The sequence below is a fragment of the Calypte anna genome, chromosome 6, assembly GCF_003957555.1.
Source record: "Calypte anna isolate BGI_N300 chromosome 6, bCalAnn1_v1.p, whole genome shotgun sequence".
Classification (NCBI taxonomy): Eukaryota; Metazoa; Chordata; class Aves; order Apodiformes; family Trochilidae; genus Calypte; species Calypte anna.
The window spans coordinates 28,421,787-28,435,349 of record NC_044252.1 but is presented as its reverse complement, the minus strand read 5'-3'; the positions used below and the strand labels follow the sequence as shown (position 1 = coordinate 28,435,349).

At 42.5% G+C, this 13,563-nt stretch overlaps 1 protein-coding gene across 1 annotated transcript in view; it reads left to right on the top strand.

The window, feature by feature from the left end:
• The first annotated feature begins 7,991 nt into the window (after positions 1-7,991).
• GFRA1 (GDNF family receptor alpha 1) overlaps positions 7,992-13,563 on the top strand; it is a 138,596-nt gene continuing 133,024 nt past the window's right edge. The window contains exons 1-3 of the mRNA XM_008490116.2: positions 7,992-8,180; positions 9,268-9,570; positions 10,976-11,059. Of these exons, the coding sequence (XP_008488338.1) occupies positions 8,141-8,180; positions 9,268-9,570; positions 10,976-11,059 (427 nt within the window). The 5' untranslated portion in view covers positions 7,992-8,140. The remainder of the gene's footprint in view (positions 8,181-9,267; positions 9,571-10,975; positions 11,060-13,563) is intronic.

Here is a 13,563-nt window from a genome sequence, read left to right as displayed (position 1 = left end):
GCCCTGTCCTGCTTAATGTGTAGGGTGCCTGGTGGATATTCTGCTGTCATCAGAATGGTACAGAAGTAGTTGCAGAGAGGCCAAGTAGTGGGGTTATCTGGTATTTAGTAGAACAAACAGGTTTTGATTTTCAATACTGTTTTCAGCTGATAATCAATCGGATTACAGGAAAATTCTCTTTTATAGTCACAAGGTTCATCCTAAACTATAAAAGTGCATGTGTTAATTAAGGAGCCAGTGCTGCCAACTCAAGAAAGATTTAATCTTTTCATGCCATAGTTATTGAACACTTTCTATGACTAAACATCTAATTTAAAATTGTGTTCAAGTCGTGTGCTAATTGTGCATCCATTTCTCCTGCAGCGTCAGGAGTTATTCAGAGAGATGTAAACAAAACCACACATGAAATAATAAAACAACTAAACACACAAACCACACAATCTTCCCTAAAACCTCAACAACCCAAAAGCAAACAAAAAATGAACCACCACCCTGAAAAGAACACAAAGTAAAAAAACCAAACAACCTAAAATCACTGTGCCTGCAGCAGACAGACTGCTTCACACAGCTGATGACAGATAGCTGAGAAGAGTCAGTTTTGCTGTCTCTGTAGGACAAATATTTAAGGCATTTTCAACACTATTTTCTTCCACTTCTGTTTTTTCATCTTTCACCTCAAATAAAACTATCTTGAGATTTTTTGTACCCTTAATTTCTCACCTCAGAGGAAGAGGGATCGACCAGAGGTTACGAAAATTAACACTGACAGAGTCGCTAACCTTTTGAGAAACTTTCAATAAAATTACAACTTTGGTGATACTCACCATCAGGAAAAAAAATTTATTTTGCTTGTCAGGGCTCATCTAGAATTACAGTTTTGAAAATCGAAGATGATAATTTTGCCTTTGGTCACTAAAGTCTGAAAATGTCTTTAACCTCCATGCATCTCTTTTGACTTCCCTACACAGGGCAGGAGTCAGGGCAGATTTGGTCCTGCAATTTGGAACAAGATGTGTACAGTAAGTGAAAGCAAAATGTTCTTCTGTGATTTAATATTCTTTGGTCTGTACATGTGTGTGTATCCAGTGTAGAATGAACAGTGCAAGCTGAATACCCACCCACAGCAAGAGCTGTGCATGTTTGAAAAGAAAATCTGCTTTTTAAACACCATTAATAGATGGTGTTTAGAAAGAGACACTTTCTCACTTGCCATTAAGCAGGCTGGGGAAGGAACCCATGCGTAAGGGAAGCAGTATGCAAATTCAAGACACCAACATCAGTTCTGGGCCCCTCAGTTCAAGAAGGATATCAAGGTCCTGGAGCAGATCCAAAGGAGGGCAACCAGGCTGGTGAAGGGACTCGAGCACAGATCCTATGAGGAGAGGCTGAGGGAGCTGGGGGTGTTCAGCCTGGAGAAGAAGAGGCTCAGGGGAGACCTCATCACTCTCTACAACTCCCTGAAAGGAGGTTGGAGCCAGGGGGGGTTGGGCTCTTTTCCCAGGCAACTCTCAACAAGACAAGAGGGCAGGGTCTCAAGTTGTGCCGGGGAGGTTTAGGTTGGATATTAGAAAGAATTTCTTTACCGAGAGGGTGGTCAGACATTGGAATGGGCTGCCCAGGGAAGTAGTGGATTCTCCGTGTCTGGAGATATTTCAAAAGAGACTGGATGTGGCACTCAGTGCCATGGGCTGGGAACTGCAGCAGTAGTGGATCAAGGGTTGGACTTGACGATCTCTGAGGTCCCTTCCAACCCAGCCAATTCTATGATTCTATGAACATTCTCATTTTTTTTTACATGGGTTTTCTCAGATGCAGTTCAAGAATCTGATTCCAGCGTTCTGAGATGTTAATTCCTGCCACAGTTATGTTTTCCGAGCTGCCTGGATGTTACATTCCTACAGAATTATTTAGAATAAGCAATTTTTCTAGAGGTTTAGATTTCCTCGCAAAGACTTTGAGGCTCACTAGTGTAAACTCAGGACGAGGCAGAGTTCCCTGTGTGCTCAGGATTGCGTGTTTGCCACAAGACCAAGTTTTTGGCAAATATATTTTAAAAACCCAAAGGAAGGTTTCAAGTTTCCAAACCAAACTGGTGACATTGCTTGAATCACACGGATCCCTGAGAACGGGGGGGGGCTAAAGTTGGGATTTAGAAGCCGAAGTTTCCAGTTACGTTGTTCCAGCGTTCTCCTTGCATTGCTTGAGAGTGCGATTGCTTAATTAATCGCTTAATTACTACTAATTAACAACCGGGATTTCACTTTGGTTTGCTCCTTTCCCTCAGCGCCGCCGCTCCGCACCCTCGGCCCGTTGCCCCCCGCTGGCCGCTAGGGGGCGCTGTCAGCCCATGGTTCCCGCCCGCTCCTCGCGCTCCCGTGTCACCGGAGCCGCTCGCGCCGCGCAAGGAACTTCGCGAAGTTTTGTCCGAATTTCCACATTTTAAGGGTAACCGGTACGTTGTGTTTCTGAGCTGCGAGCTCGCTTGAGCTGCACTGCACTGTTCTGGTACTCAGGGATCTAGTCTGCTGAAATCATCATCAGGACACAGATGTGAATTCACTGACGGACTTCGCAGCTTTTCCTTCTTTTCTTTCTTTCTTTCTCTCTTTTCTTTCTCTCTTTTCTTTCTCTCTTTTCTTTCTCTCTTTTCTTTCTCTCTTTTCTTTCTCTCTTTTCTTTCTCTCTTTTCTTTCTCTCTTTTCTTTCTCTCTTTTCTCTTTTTCCTCTTTTCTCTTTTTCCTCTTTTCTCTTTTTCCTCTTTTCTCTTTTCTCTTTTCTCTTTTCTCTTTTCTCTTTTTCTTTCCTTTTTTCCTCTTTTTTCTTTTTCTTTATATTTTCTTTCTTTTTTTTTCTTTCCCTTTTTTTCCTTTTTTTTCTTTCCCTTTTTCTTTCTCTCTTTTTTTTTTGTGGTTTTTTTTTTTTTTTTTTTTTTTTTGTTCTTTTTTTCTTTTTTTCTTTTTTTATTTCCCTTTTTCTTTTTCTCCTCTTTCCTTCCAGGTGGTCTGATACTACAAACACCACATAAACCACCCTGCCTCTGGTAAGGACAGGGAAGTACAAGTCTAGGAAAAACTTCCTGGGCAAGAATTGCTGTGGGAAATCAGGACTGGATCTGGTTAATTCTGGGAGAATTGCTTTTCTTATTCTTTTTTGCATCAGTTAAGTCACTCAATAATTTGTCTTGCACTTGCACGGGTTTTTTTATTTGATTGCCGTGTGAATGCTCCTTATTTATTTTACTTTTGTTTTATGTTTTTCCTGATACTAAGTGAAAGCTCTAAACCCATATAAATGACAGGTTCAGTAAAAACTCAATCTTGCTTTTGTGCTGCAAAAGCCCATTCAAGGCTTCATAAGCCCCTCAAAATTGATTTTTGGAGCACTGTTATTTAATCTGTCCTTTACAAAACTTTAATGCCTTGAGCAAATCCTCCTTGCCTTATTCCCACCACTAGGTGCTTTGACTTCATGGTAAGCAGATAAATGTGAGACAAAAAATGCAGTCCAGATTGTTCCCCCAGTCCCTAGTAATTCTCCAACATGTCTGTTCTCCCTTTCTCATTACTGAATAAAGCCTCCTATGCAAACACCACTTTTTGTGCTCTTGTGGCACACAGGCTTTTTCCCATCAGTTGCTTGGTCTCCCCCACCTGCTGTATCTGACTCATTAGTTGAGATTCAGCTTTGCTTTACCTATTGTTTCCTCAAAGAATTAGATTATAAGTTCATGGCACTCTTCTTATGCTCAGCAGACTTTTTCTCTACCCACCTACCAGGCCTGCAGATCTGTAATGTTCCTTGGGCTCAGTGGCTCCAACTTCAGTATTTCATTGAATGATTCAGTCTTTAAAAGGAGGTCCATGGCAAAGGGTATCTGCAGGCTGTGTCCCAGTCAATGTATTAATTCAGCTTTCTTCTCAGCTCACTGTTCCATGACCTCCTGAGCTGCTGCCAGCTATTGCAACCCACTGCAGAGCTCCAACACTGCTGCTTTTGCATGTGGGGCTGCCTGCAGAACAGCATCACCTGCATTTGAGTCCCTTCTTTTTTTTTTGCAGCCTTCTGAGAGTTTGCTGTCAACCATTACTTTACATGCAAAGAAGGAGGCAGAAGGAAATCCAGTAAAAATGCAGAAAAAACCCCAATGTTCTGACATCTTTAGGGCTGGCCCTGACTGCAGGTGTGGTTTGATGCTGTTGCTGAATTCTGAGCACTTAAGTTCATCCTGTGAGGTGATAGGAAGCTTAAACACTGTCCATAAGGGTTAACTTAATCTCAGCCTACTTCCAAACCACAATGGTTGAAGCATTGTTTTTTAACAGAAGTTTTAGTATTAAATCACCCCTCTTTCAATGAGAGAATACCAGCTAATGTGGGTAATTCAAAAGAACCAATTAACTAAAAATCTGTCTAGACTGAAGTACTAGCAGTTAGTGCTGGCAGTAAGAAGCTTCAAGTAGGTAGCACTGTCATCCACATTATTTATATTGTATTGGTGTTTCACCATTAACTCAGTGGTGATTATGTTGTCATCTGCCTTCTAATGAAATGTTTGTTCCTACCAGTTGTACCTTCTAGATTATGTCATATGATAGCATTAATTTTTCTGGATCTTTTTATAAGAAATATCAACATAATAGAAACCAGCTTAAATTAAGGACTTCTGTATGGTTTTTTAATTACTTATTTTTTACTATTAATTTGACTGAAGTGTTTGAGCAGTTGTGAGACAAATTGTGAGGTGGGCCTTCGTTTGACTGAAATGAACAAAGCATCTGTTGTGTTCATTTTACTCCAGAGGAGGCAAAAGGCAATTGGAAAAGAAAGTACAAGGAGCAGATTTATGGCTCCAATCACAGGGTGGCTTTTGGTTTTTTGTCTGGTGTCTTTTTAAATTTTTTAAAAAGCAGAAAATTATTTGTAGCTACAATTTGCAGCAGAGTGTATTAAAGTGACTGAAGCTACCCAAAACCACACTACTTCCCTATGAAGAGAGCAAAGCACTTGTGTTCTCTCAGTGCTAGCAGGCCATGGAAATTAGTTTAGCAATAAATTGCTAAATAAAGGATGGCATCCAGACAATTTAAAAATACTGGAAATACAATGACAAAATTTTTAATTAATTCTATCTCTGAAAGAATAAAAAAAATGGTACTAGAACAAATGTCCTTGTGATCTGCAAGAAGCTTTCTCACACCTACAGTCCTCTTAAAGGGTTTTCCGTGGTTGGGCATTCTGAGCAACTGTATGTGGCATGGACTTTCTCCGTGGACTATTTTTTTTCAGGACATGATTTAATTTTAAAACTTTTTTAGATTTAGACATTTTAACCTTTTCTCACTTTGGGTGATAGTTTTCCAGAGATGAGTCAAAATACTTGGCAGGAGGAGTGTTTAGTGACAATAGTCAGAATTTCAGATGCATGCTTTCCAGCTGTCTTGTTATTTCGTAACTGTCAGTAACATTTTATTCAACTTCCACACATTTAAACATGATTTCAGTTTCACTGTAATAGTAAACACCCCACAAAAAGCTGTTTTATAACAGCGAAAACAGCTATTAATGCATAAATTGGCAATGTGTTGCTTTTATATGCCAAATAGTTCTGTGTGTGTATATATATATGTATTCAGGACATTAATGCATGAATGCTTGTGTAAATAGTGGCCTGGATTTCAGTCTTAATTTTACTTCCCTTGCTCTACTGTGATGTTGTAGCTATTCCTGTCATATACTTGTAAATATCAGGAGGATTGTATGTATTAGACATACAGATGTCTATGTATTAGACATACAGATAACTTCTATACAAAGCTCATCATGTGCCATAATGGTGTCAAAATGACCAATGAAAGAGTAATCATCTCTCTGTGTCACCAAATTCAGTTTGTATTGTAAGGCCAGCTTGTTTCATTAAACAGCAGCTACTTCAAAAGTAGCTGAAGCTGACTTGTATCTTTAAGTGTCATCCTCAACTTAGCACCTTCTGATTATCTAGAAATCTTCTAGAAATCTGGCCATTGCTTTTGCTTCTCTGCATTAATATCCATGTACATACAGCAGATAATAGACCAGATATATAATAGTAAATGCCCCTTCGTATTAAATGCCCAAACAGTTGTGCCTTAAATTAGGTTGAAACTTGACATCACTGTTATGGCCTAATGGAGGGAACTCTGGACAGCTTTGCTCTGTTTTTTTGTTAGGTTGGTTTTGTTTGAGGGTTTGTTTTGGGCTTTTTGGTGGGGTTTTTTTTCCTTTTTTGTTTTTGTTTGTTGTTTTTTTTTTTTTAGATACACAAATCTCCTAAAATGTGGCAGGAGAAGAAAACAGGAAAAAACCCACAAAACACAACAAAGCTTTCACTTGGGTTCTGTGAATGTTGTGTTCTCTGCATATTCTGGCATATGCTAAGCTTTTAAATAAGTGTTTCTGAAGTACCTTACAACAGTTTAGCTCCATCTGCCATCCAGTTTTCACTATAAAAGTGGCCAGCCTGATCATCTTCCATCTCATGAGGCGAGGCAAACTCCTTTAGGCAAAATTTATTGTGAAGAGAAGCAAATTCCTTACATCAGTTGGGCCAAATAGCTTGTTGTCAGAATTGCCTAGGAAGCATATACTGAATGATTTTTTTTTTTTTTAAACAGTTTGGTTGCATCTAAAGCATGAGAACACCTGAACCAAATTTTCCACGTCCAGAGAAAGCGAGGAAATCTGGAAACCGACGCTATTTCAGGCTAATTGGGTTTTGTTGTGTTTCGGGGGAACTCTCCATAGTAGCAACTGTGGGAAAGCCACTAAATAGTTCTCTGTTGGAACCATCTGTCACGAAGATGGGACATATGTTCGCGTTGTTTATTCAGGAGCCAAGTGCAAGTCGATATACTCCCCTCGGCTCCGGCCGCGGAATCATCCCGTCTCCCACCGCAGGCGCGGAGCTGCCGCGGGAAGGGCTGCTGGGGTGGAGGGGTGTGAGGGAACCGCCTGCCCGCCCGTCCTTCCCCCGTCGGCCCGCGGGGTGGCAGCGGGACGCCCCGGGCTTCCCCCGCGGGCTGCGGCGAGGCCGGCAGGGGGAGGCCGTGGTCGCCGAGCCCCCGCGGAGGGCGCGGTGCGAGCGGGAAGCGGGGTCACCGGCAGCGGCAGGCGCCTCATCGCCCTCCCCTTCCCCAGCTGGGTCACTTGGCGGAGAGGTCCGCTCCCCAGGGGTTCCGAGCCCAGGCTGCTCCGGGAGCCGCGGCAGCTCCGCTGTGGTCGGCGGAACCGGAGAAATCGCCCCCGGCGACGATCCGCGCCTCCCGCTTGAGCTGCCTTGGGCTGCCTTCAGCCTGCCCCACCGCCATCCCCACCCCCCCGTTCCGTCCCAATTTCCCTGCCAAACTTTCCAAGCCGCTGCCGGCAGCGCGGCACCTGCCCCCGACGCGCCCCGACGCAGCAGCGGAGGCGAGCGCACCCTGCGCAAGCTGCGCGCCACCGCGCAACGCCTCCCCGCCCCGGTGCAAGCGAATAAATAAAGTTGCGGCTTGGGGGGTGGGGGACTGAGTTAATTTCTCTGTGGGGAGCAGGGCTGGGGTAGCAATAGGGAGCCCTTGCCAAGGGGCTGCAAGAGCTTGTGGGGCTGTCAGCGGCTCGGCCCGGCTGCGGGGGCGGGCAGGGATCGCGGATCTCGTGTGTGTGTGTCCCCCACCCCTCCCGCCCCTGTGTGAGCTCTCGGTCCCTCCCTGGGAACAGGCGCTGCCCACCCAAGGAGGCGACCGAAGCTCCTGCCCCGCTCCCGCTCGCTCACTCGCACACACACACCCGTGCGTGCGGCTCTCCCGCTCCCTCGCTCAACTCAGCGCTTCTGTTTTTCAGGTTGCTCAGACCTGAAATCTCAGGGAAAAAAAGCTCAGCGTTTGCGTCGCTGCTCCTGCCGCTGGTGGTGGAAGCGGTGAAGAAGCGAAAGGGTTTTGGGTTTTTGTTGGTGTTTGGTTTTTAGGGGGTTTTTTTGTTGGCCTTTTTTTTTTTTTTTTTCCCTCCTGGAATTCGATGGATCGGAACTTGGAATCTTCGAACGTCGGTGGTTCTAGAATATCTACATGCTGATCCTCTTTGTTGTGGCACATTAGCTCATTCGGGGAGACCATCCGAAGGCAGCAAGATGTTTCTCACTATCTTGTACTTCGCTTTGCCCTTAATGGGTAAGTTGCTGGCGTCTGATTTCTCTCTGTACATCGCTTCATAAAGCAAAGCGTAGGGTTTATGGGATCGGATGCCTGATGCTTGTCAGTCTATTGTTTAGGCAGAACAGTGAAGTTTCCAGTAGTTTTTTACAGCTCTGCCTAGCATTAGTTAACCCAGTCTGTATTTAAAGCTCTGGCAGATTACAGATTTAGATACTTGCCTGTGTAGCCTCTTGTTAAACTGGGTTCTCACAAGTTGCAGGGAAACTTTTTGTTTTAATAAAATAAGGCTGCTTGGGGAGGGTGGGGGGGATGACAAGAACCATCTGAAGGGATTACATCTTCACCTGGACCTGTCAGCTTGCCCAGTTGCAACTGGTTTGCAGCCCAAACTGGTTTCCTTTCCATGGGAGATACTTGTGTTTCCATCTCCGTTTGTGAGAGGGAGTGTGACAAGGGGGCACGACGGAGAGGAGAGAGTTAATGTAATTTGCTTTGTTCTCCTGCAAAAGCATCTTCTTAGGTGGAGAGAAATGGAGAGCACGAGTCATAAATTCTACCTTTATACATGTGGAATAAGCAAAAATGTGTGCAGCCGTTAAAAAGTGACTGATGCAAAAAGAGGCTAGTATCAATCAGTGAGGATACTTATCTCTCTGAGCGGGTTGTTCGTGGATGTAATCGAAATTACAGGAAAGCTCTTGTGAAAAGTGAGGCCAAATATTTAACCCTTCAGCTAAGCACTCGAATGGGAAGCTTATTTGTATCACCTAAGTGGATCTAAGGAGTACTGAATGCTTGGTTTGTCAGGCACATTAACCCCTGTGGGTTTTCTTTCCTTTTTGTGTTGTCTCATCAATCAACCAACAGGGTTAAAACGTGCTGTTTCCTTGGCCTCCCCCCAAAGTAGATCTAAACCCATGAAACCCCCGAGTCCTTTTTCCCTAAGGTGTACCATGAAGAAGCCCTGAGGTTTGCAAGGTGCTTCCTGTGGGTTCTGTGTGAGGAAGTGCCTTGCGCTACCCAGATGCTTTCTTTTGAGCCCCGGTTCGGTCAGCCTCATCCCTTCAACGCGAGTTTGTTGGCTTGTGTCTCCTCTCTCCAGGTGTACTTCTGCCTGTAGAAGCGAGCGGGTTGCCTGGAGGGGACCGCCTTGACTGCGTGAAAGCCAGCGAGCAGTGTCTCAAGGAGCAGAGCTGTAGTACTAAATACAGGACACTGAGGCAGTGTGTAGCCGGCAAAGCCATCAACTTCAGCCGGGCGACAGGCCTGGAGGCAAAGGATGAATGCAAAAGCGCCATGGAAGCTCTCAAGCAGAAATCTCTGTACAACTGCCGCTGTAGGAGGGGCATGAAGAAGGAGAAAAACTGCCTGCGTATTTACTGGAGCTTGTACCGGAGCTTTCAGGGTACGTTTCCAAACAAAGAGACCTTACGGTCCCCCTTTAATGCAGTGTGTGGTTTTTGCAGCCCCTCGCTTCCGCAGCTACCGATTGCCACCGAGGCTAAACGGGGAGGCTGACCCCGTAACATCAGCTGCAAACTGAGGACCTTTCATCCGACTCTGCCGAACAGCTGCTGCTCCCTCTCCTGTTCTTGGGAAATCCATGCTGAGGGTTTCCTCCAGGGGACTCGGCTGACCTTTCAAAACCCAAGGCAAAAGATAAGGGCATTAGCAAGTGCAAAAGCTACCAAAACAGCCATTTGGAGACATTTTCCTATTAACATTGCAATTCCTTAATTAGGACTCACCTAACAAGCTTGGAGGACACTGGAACTAGTTTCTTAGCTCCTTGCTGGAAGTTAAATGTAGCATGAATAGGAGCATTGTTTTAAGGAAAAGTTTATTCTTTCCTTTTCTAGCAGTGGTCCTTGGGCTTGCTGAAGCAGATGTAAGAAAAGTTTCTGCTTCCTAGAGCATGTGGACGTGCCAGTGAAAAGGGGTATAGCAGTGATTGACTCGGGACTTCTGTTCTTCATGTCATTGGCAAATTGCCCACAGTCTGCTGAGAACAGACAGGTTTTTATATGAGATACGTGATTTTTAGTTTCATTCTGCTCTGACCCTGGAGTTGAAGATGCAATCTTCTACTTCAATGAGGTCCTCATTTAACTTGTTTCTGCAAAGGGGAAGTCATCCTTTTCTGTTAGTTTAACCAGGCATCAATTGGAACATTTTAATAGCTCAATATATATATTTGTATAAATAAATATGCATCATAAAAAGTTTCCCTTCCAACAGCATCTTGTTAGGATCCTTTCATTCCAAAGATGTTAGTTTTTGGCTGTTACCTGAGTTTCTCCTCTGTTAGGGTGAATGAAGAGGAACATCCCTGCTACAGCTTTTCTCCTGCTGACATGAGATGGGACAGTCTCTGTGATGTCACAGGCTGTCTGCAAGTTATGGCCTTATCCATGCATAAAGGAGGGAAAAGAGCTGATGACAGGAATTGGAATGGGCTTCCCAGGGAAGTGGTGGATTCTCCGTCCCTGGAGATATTTAAAAAGAGACTGGATGTGGCACTCAGTGCCATGGTCTGGTAACTGTGGCGGTAGTGGATCAAGGGTTGGACTTGATGATCTCTGAGGTCCCTTCCAACCCAGTTGATGCCATAAAAAAAAAAAAAAAAAAAAAGAACAACTAGCTTGTTTCAGGTGTTTATAGATAATGATTTGAGGAGAAACAGCCACAGAAAACATACTAAAGAGGAGTACCTTTCTCTGTTACAGAGTTACTTCATTCCAGAGTAAACAACAAAATCTTATCCCGAACTCTTGCATAAGAAAAAAATCCAATTTTTTTTTTGTCTCTAGGAAATGACTTACTTGAAGATTCCCCTTATGAGCCAGTGAACAGCAGACTATCAGACCTATTCAGTCTAGCACCAATTGTATCAGGTAAGTAGACTTAAAATTCTTTAACTGAGACATGATTACAATCTGCTGCTTTGTAGATGAATTATGGAACTTTCAAGCAGTGTCTCTTAAAAAGAAACGTTAATGGCTTTCAGGATTTAGGAAGTTCGTGATGTAGTTGCACAAAAGAAAATACAAAAGGGCTTTTCAGTAATAAGAAAAACTGAAAGACTGCTGGACAGGATGGCAGTTTGTATTCTTCTTGAGTCTTTCTTGACAATAAATGCTAAATTTTCCTGTAGGTGGCAATCTGATTCCCTTCGTTCCTAATTTACAAATCAGTTCCTTTTTGGGAATGTGGTCAGTGCAAGTTACTTTCCAGTGACATTAAAGAAGATCAGAAGAGAAATCTTTCAAATGTTTGCATAAGGCAGTGCTTTATATTTTCATACATTTTTGTTTAAAGAAAAGAAGGAAATTTGAGAATTAAGGCTTGTCTTTTTTTCTGGAGCTGCCTGTTTAGAGAGCCTATTCATAACTTTTTTTTCTAGTTTTCTTTTGAACATTTTCTGTAGCTATGTGGCTGTTTCTCAGAACTTGTTTGTAAAATTTGAATATGTTTCTCAGTAATTAAACTATGGTGTTTGCTTGTTACCAGCCTAAAATTTTACTAAATTTGGATTATATTCATTGAAACAATGAATTTTGGGCACTTAAAGGGGTTACTGATTTGAATTAACCTTTTTTTTTTGAGTTTTAGAAAGCCTTATGAGGATGCATTCTGCACTCAGGACCTTTATTTGCTTTGTTAAATAAATAAGCCATTAATGGGCACAGTATAGTGTCTAAATCCCATAGTGCTAAAGATGTAATTAACTGACATGCTATGGATAAGCATTAGAAGATGGCTCTTTAAGAAAGAAGAAAAGACCAGAGAGAGTGGCTTGACCAATTTTCAGAAGTACTTACACTTTTTAGGACCTCTTAAGGCCAGGGGGACTTAGGTTGTTAAGTATTTAATGGTACAGATTTTCAAAGGCATATAGACACATTAAATGTAGGTAACTGCCCATGGGGATTTTCAGGAAGGACTAAGTGATTTAAATAGGTGTTAGATGCCCAGGCAATTTTAAAAATTCTAAGTGCTTAATGCATCTTTAGGTATCTTAGAGCCTTTGAAATTCAGCCCTTTAGTCACTTCTCAAAATGTGACTTCACATCCAAATCCCATACATCTTTTGGAAGCATTATCCTAGTTTGGAGCGCGAATCTGTTGGAGAAAAAAGATTAATCTGAAGAATCTTTACTTATTTTTTTTTTAATTGCTCACAACTCTCAACCCTAAACTAAGACACAATCAGTTCAGAGGAGTTCCAGGCTGTTTTCCTAAAGTTTATGGTCAGTCTGCTGGGGGCCAAATTCTAACCTCCCTCAACAGGTTTGTGATCTCTGTAGAAATACCTTATGTACTCTCTGCCTTTCTGTTATTTTTAAGATTTCCCATATACTTGCTAATTAATTTTCTTAAAAACATAGGTTTTTTTTCTGCCTGTTTTGTACAACAGTGAAATACGACACTGTTGCCAAAAAGTGGTGTCCATATTACCACAGTCACTTAGGGTGCTTGTAGACTGGTTAGGACTCACTTTGGGTTACAGTGCACCCCAGATTGCTGTTCACTTTGTCAGAAGTTTCAAGCTTACCAGGACTGGAAGCCTAGATTCACAGGCAACAGCAAGCAAAATTGTAATGCAGTGGAAAAACACCAGTATTTGGAAATACTGTCAACTGAAAGAAAAAGTTTAGTAACAGCATTTTTCTCATTGTCATGGTTACTACTGCATGATATATTCTTTAAAGCTGCCTAGCCTTACAGGTTTTTTTGCAGGGCTCTGCAAATACCACAAGCAGGAGAACTTGGTAAGATGTTTGTATCTTGATTAAATCAGAAGAAAACAGAAATCCTGTATGAGCAATGTTGGCAGGGGTTTCACAACTGGTGGTGTGCTAATGGTATTGGGTTTATAGATGCTGCTGCAGTATTCTCTCCCATTAAAGTTACTTGGGTGTAATTAAAAGCAGCAATTAACGCTTTCAACTCACAAAGGCCACTCTGTGGTTGTGTGTGACTTGGTATATATCAAGTGTGGTGCTTTTACCATCTCTTTTATTTATTTTTGAGACAGTATAGGAAGTCACAACACTTGTATTACATGGTACACAAAAGGTGAAAACCACAATGCCTATTTTGTGTGCTATGTAAGGCTTTTGTATGCAAGTCTGTTGTAACATACCTAAGTCTAAGAAATGGAGGGCACTTTTTAAAAGCAATTAGAGTTGAACTGATTCCATACAGAAAGATGTTAAAAATTTCACCCTCTATGGAAAGAGGATGCCACACTGTCATTGTTCAAGCATCTATGTGTTGACTTAAAAAAAAAAAAAAACAGGACTGTATTGCTAAACCTGTGATATGTGATTTATCTACACTACCCTCTAAGTCAACAGAACGAATGATGCAGTCCTGTTACTGAAGTGTAGCTTTG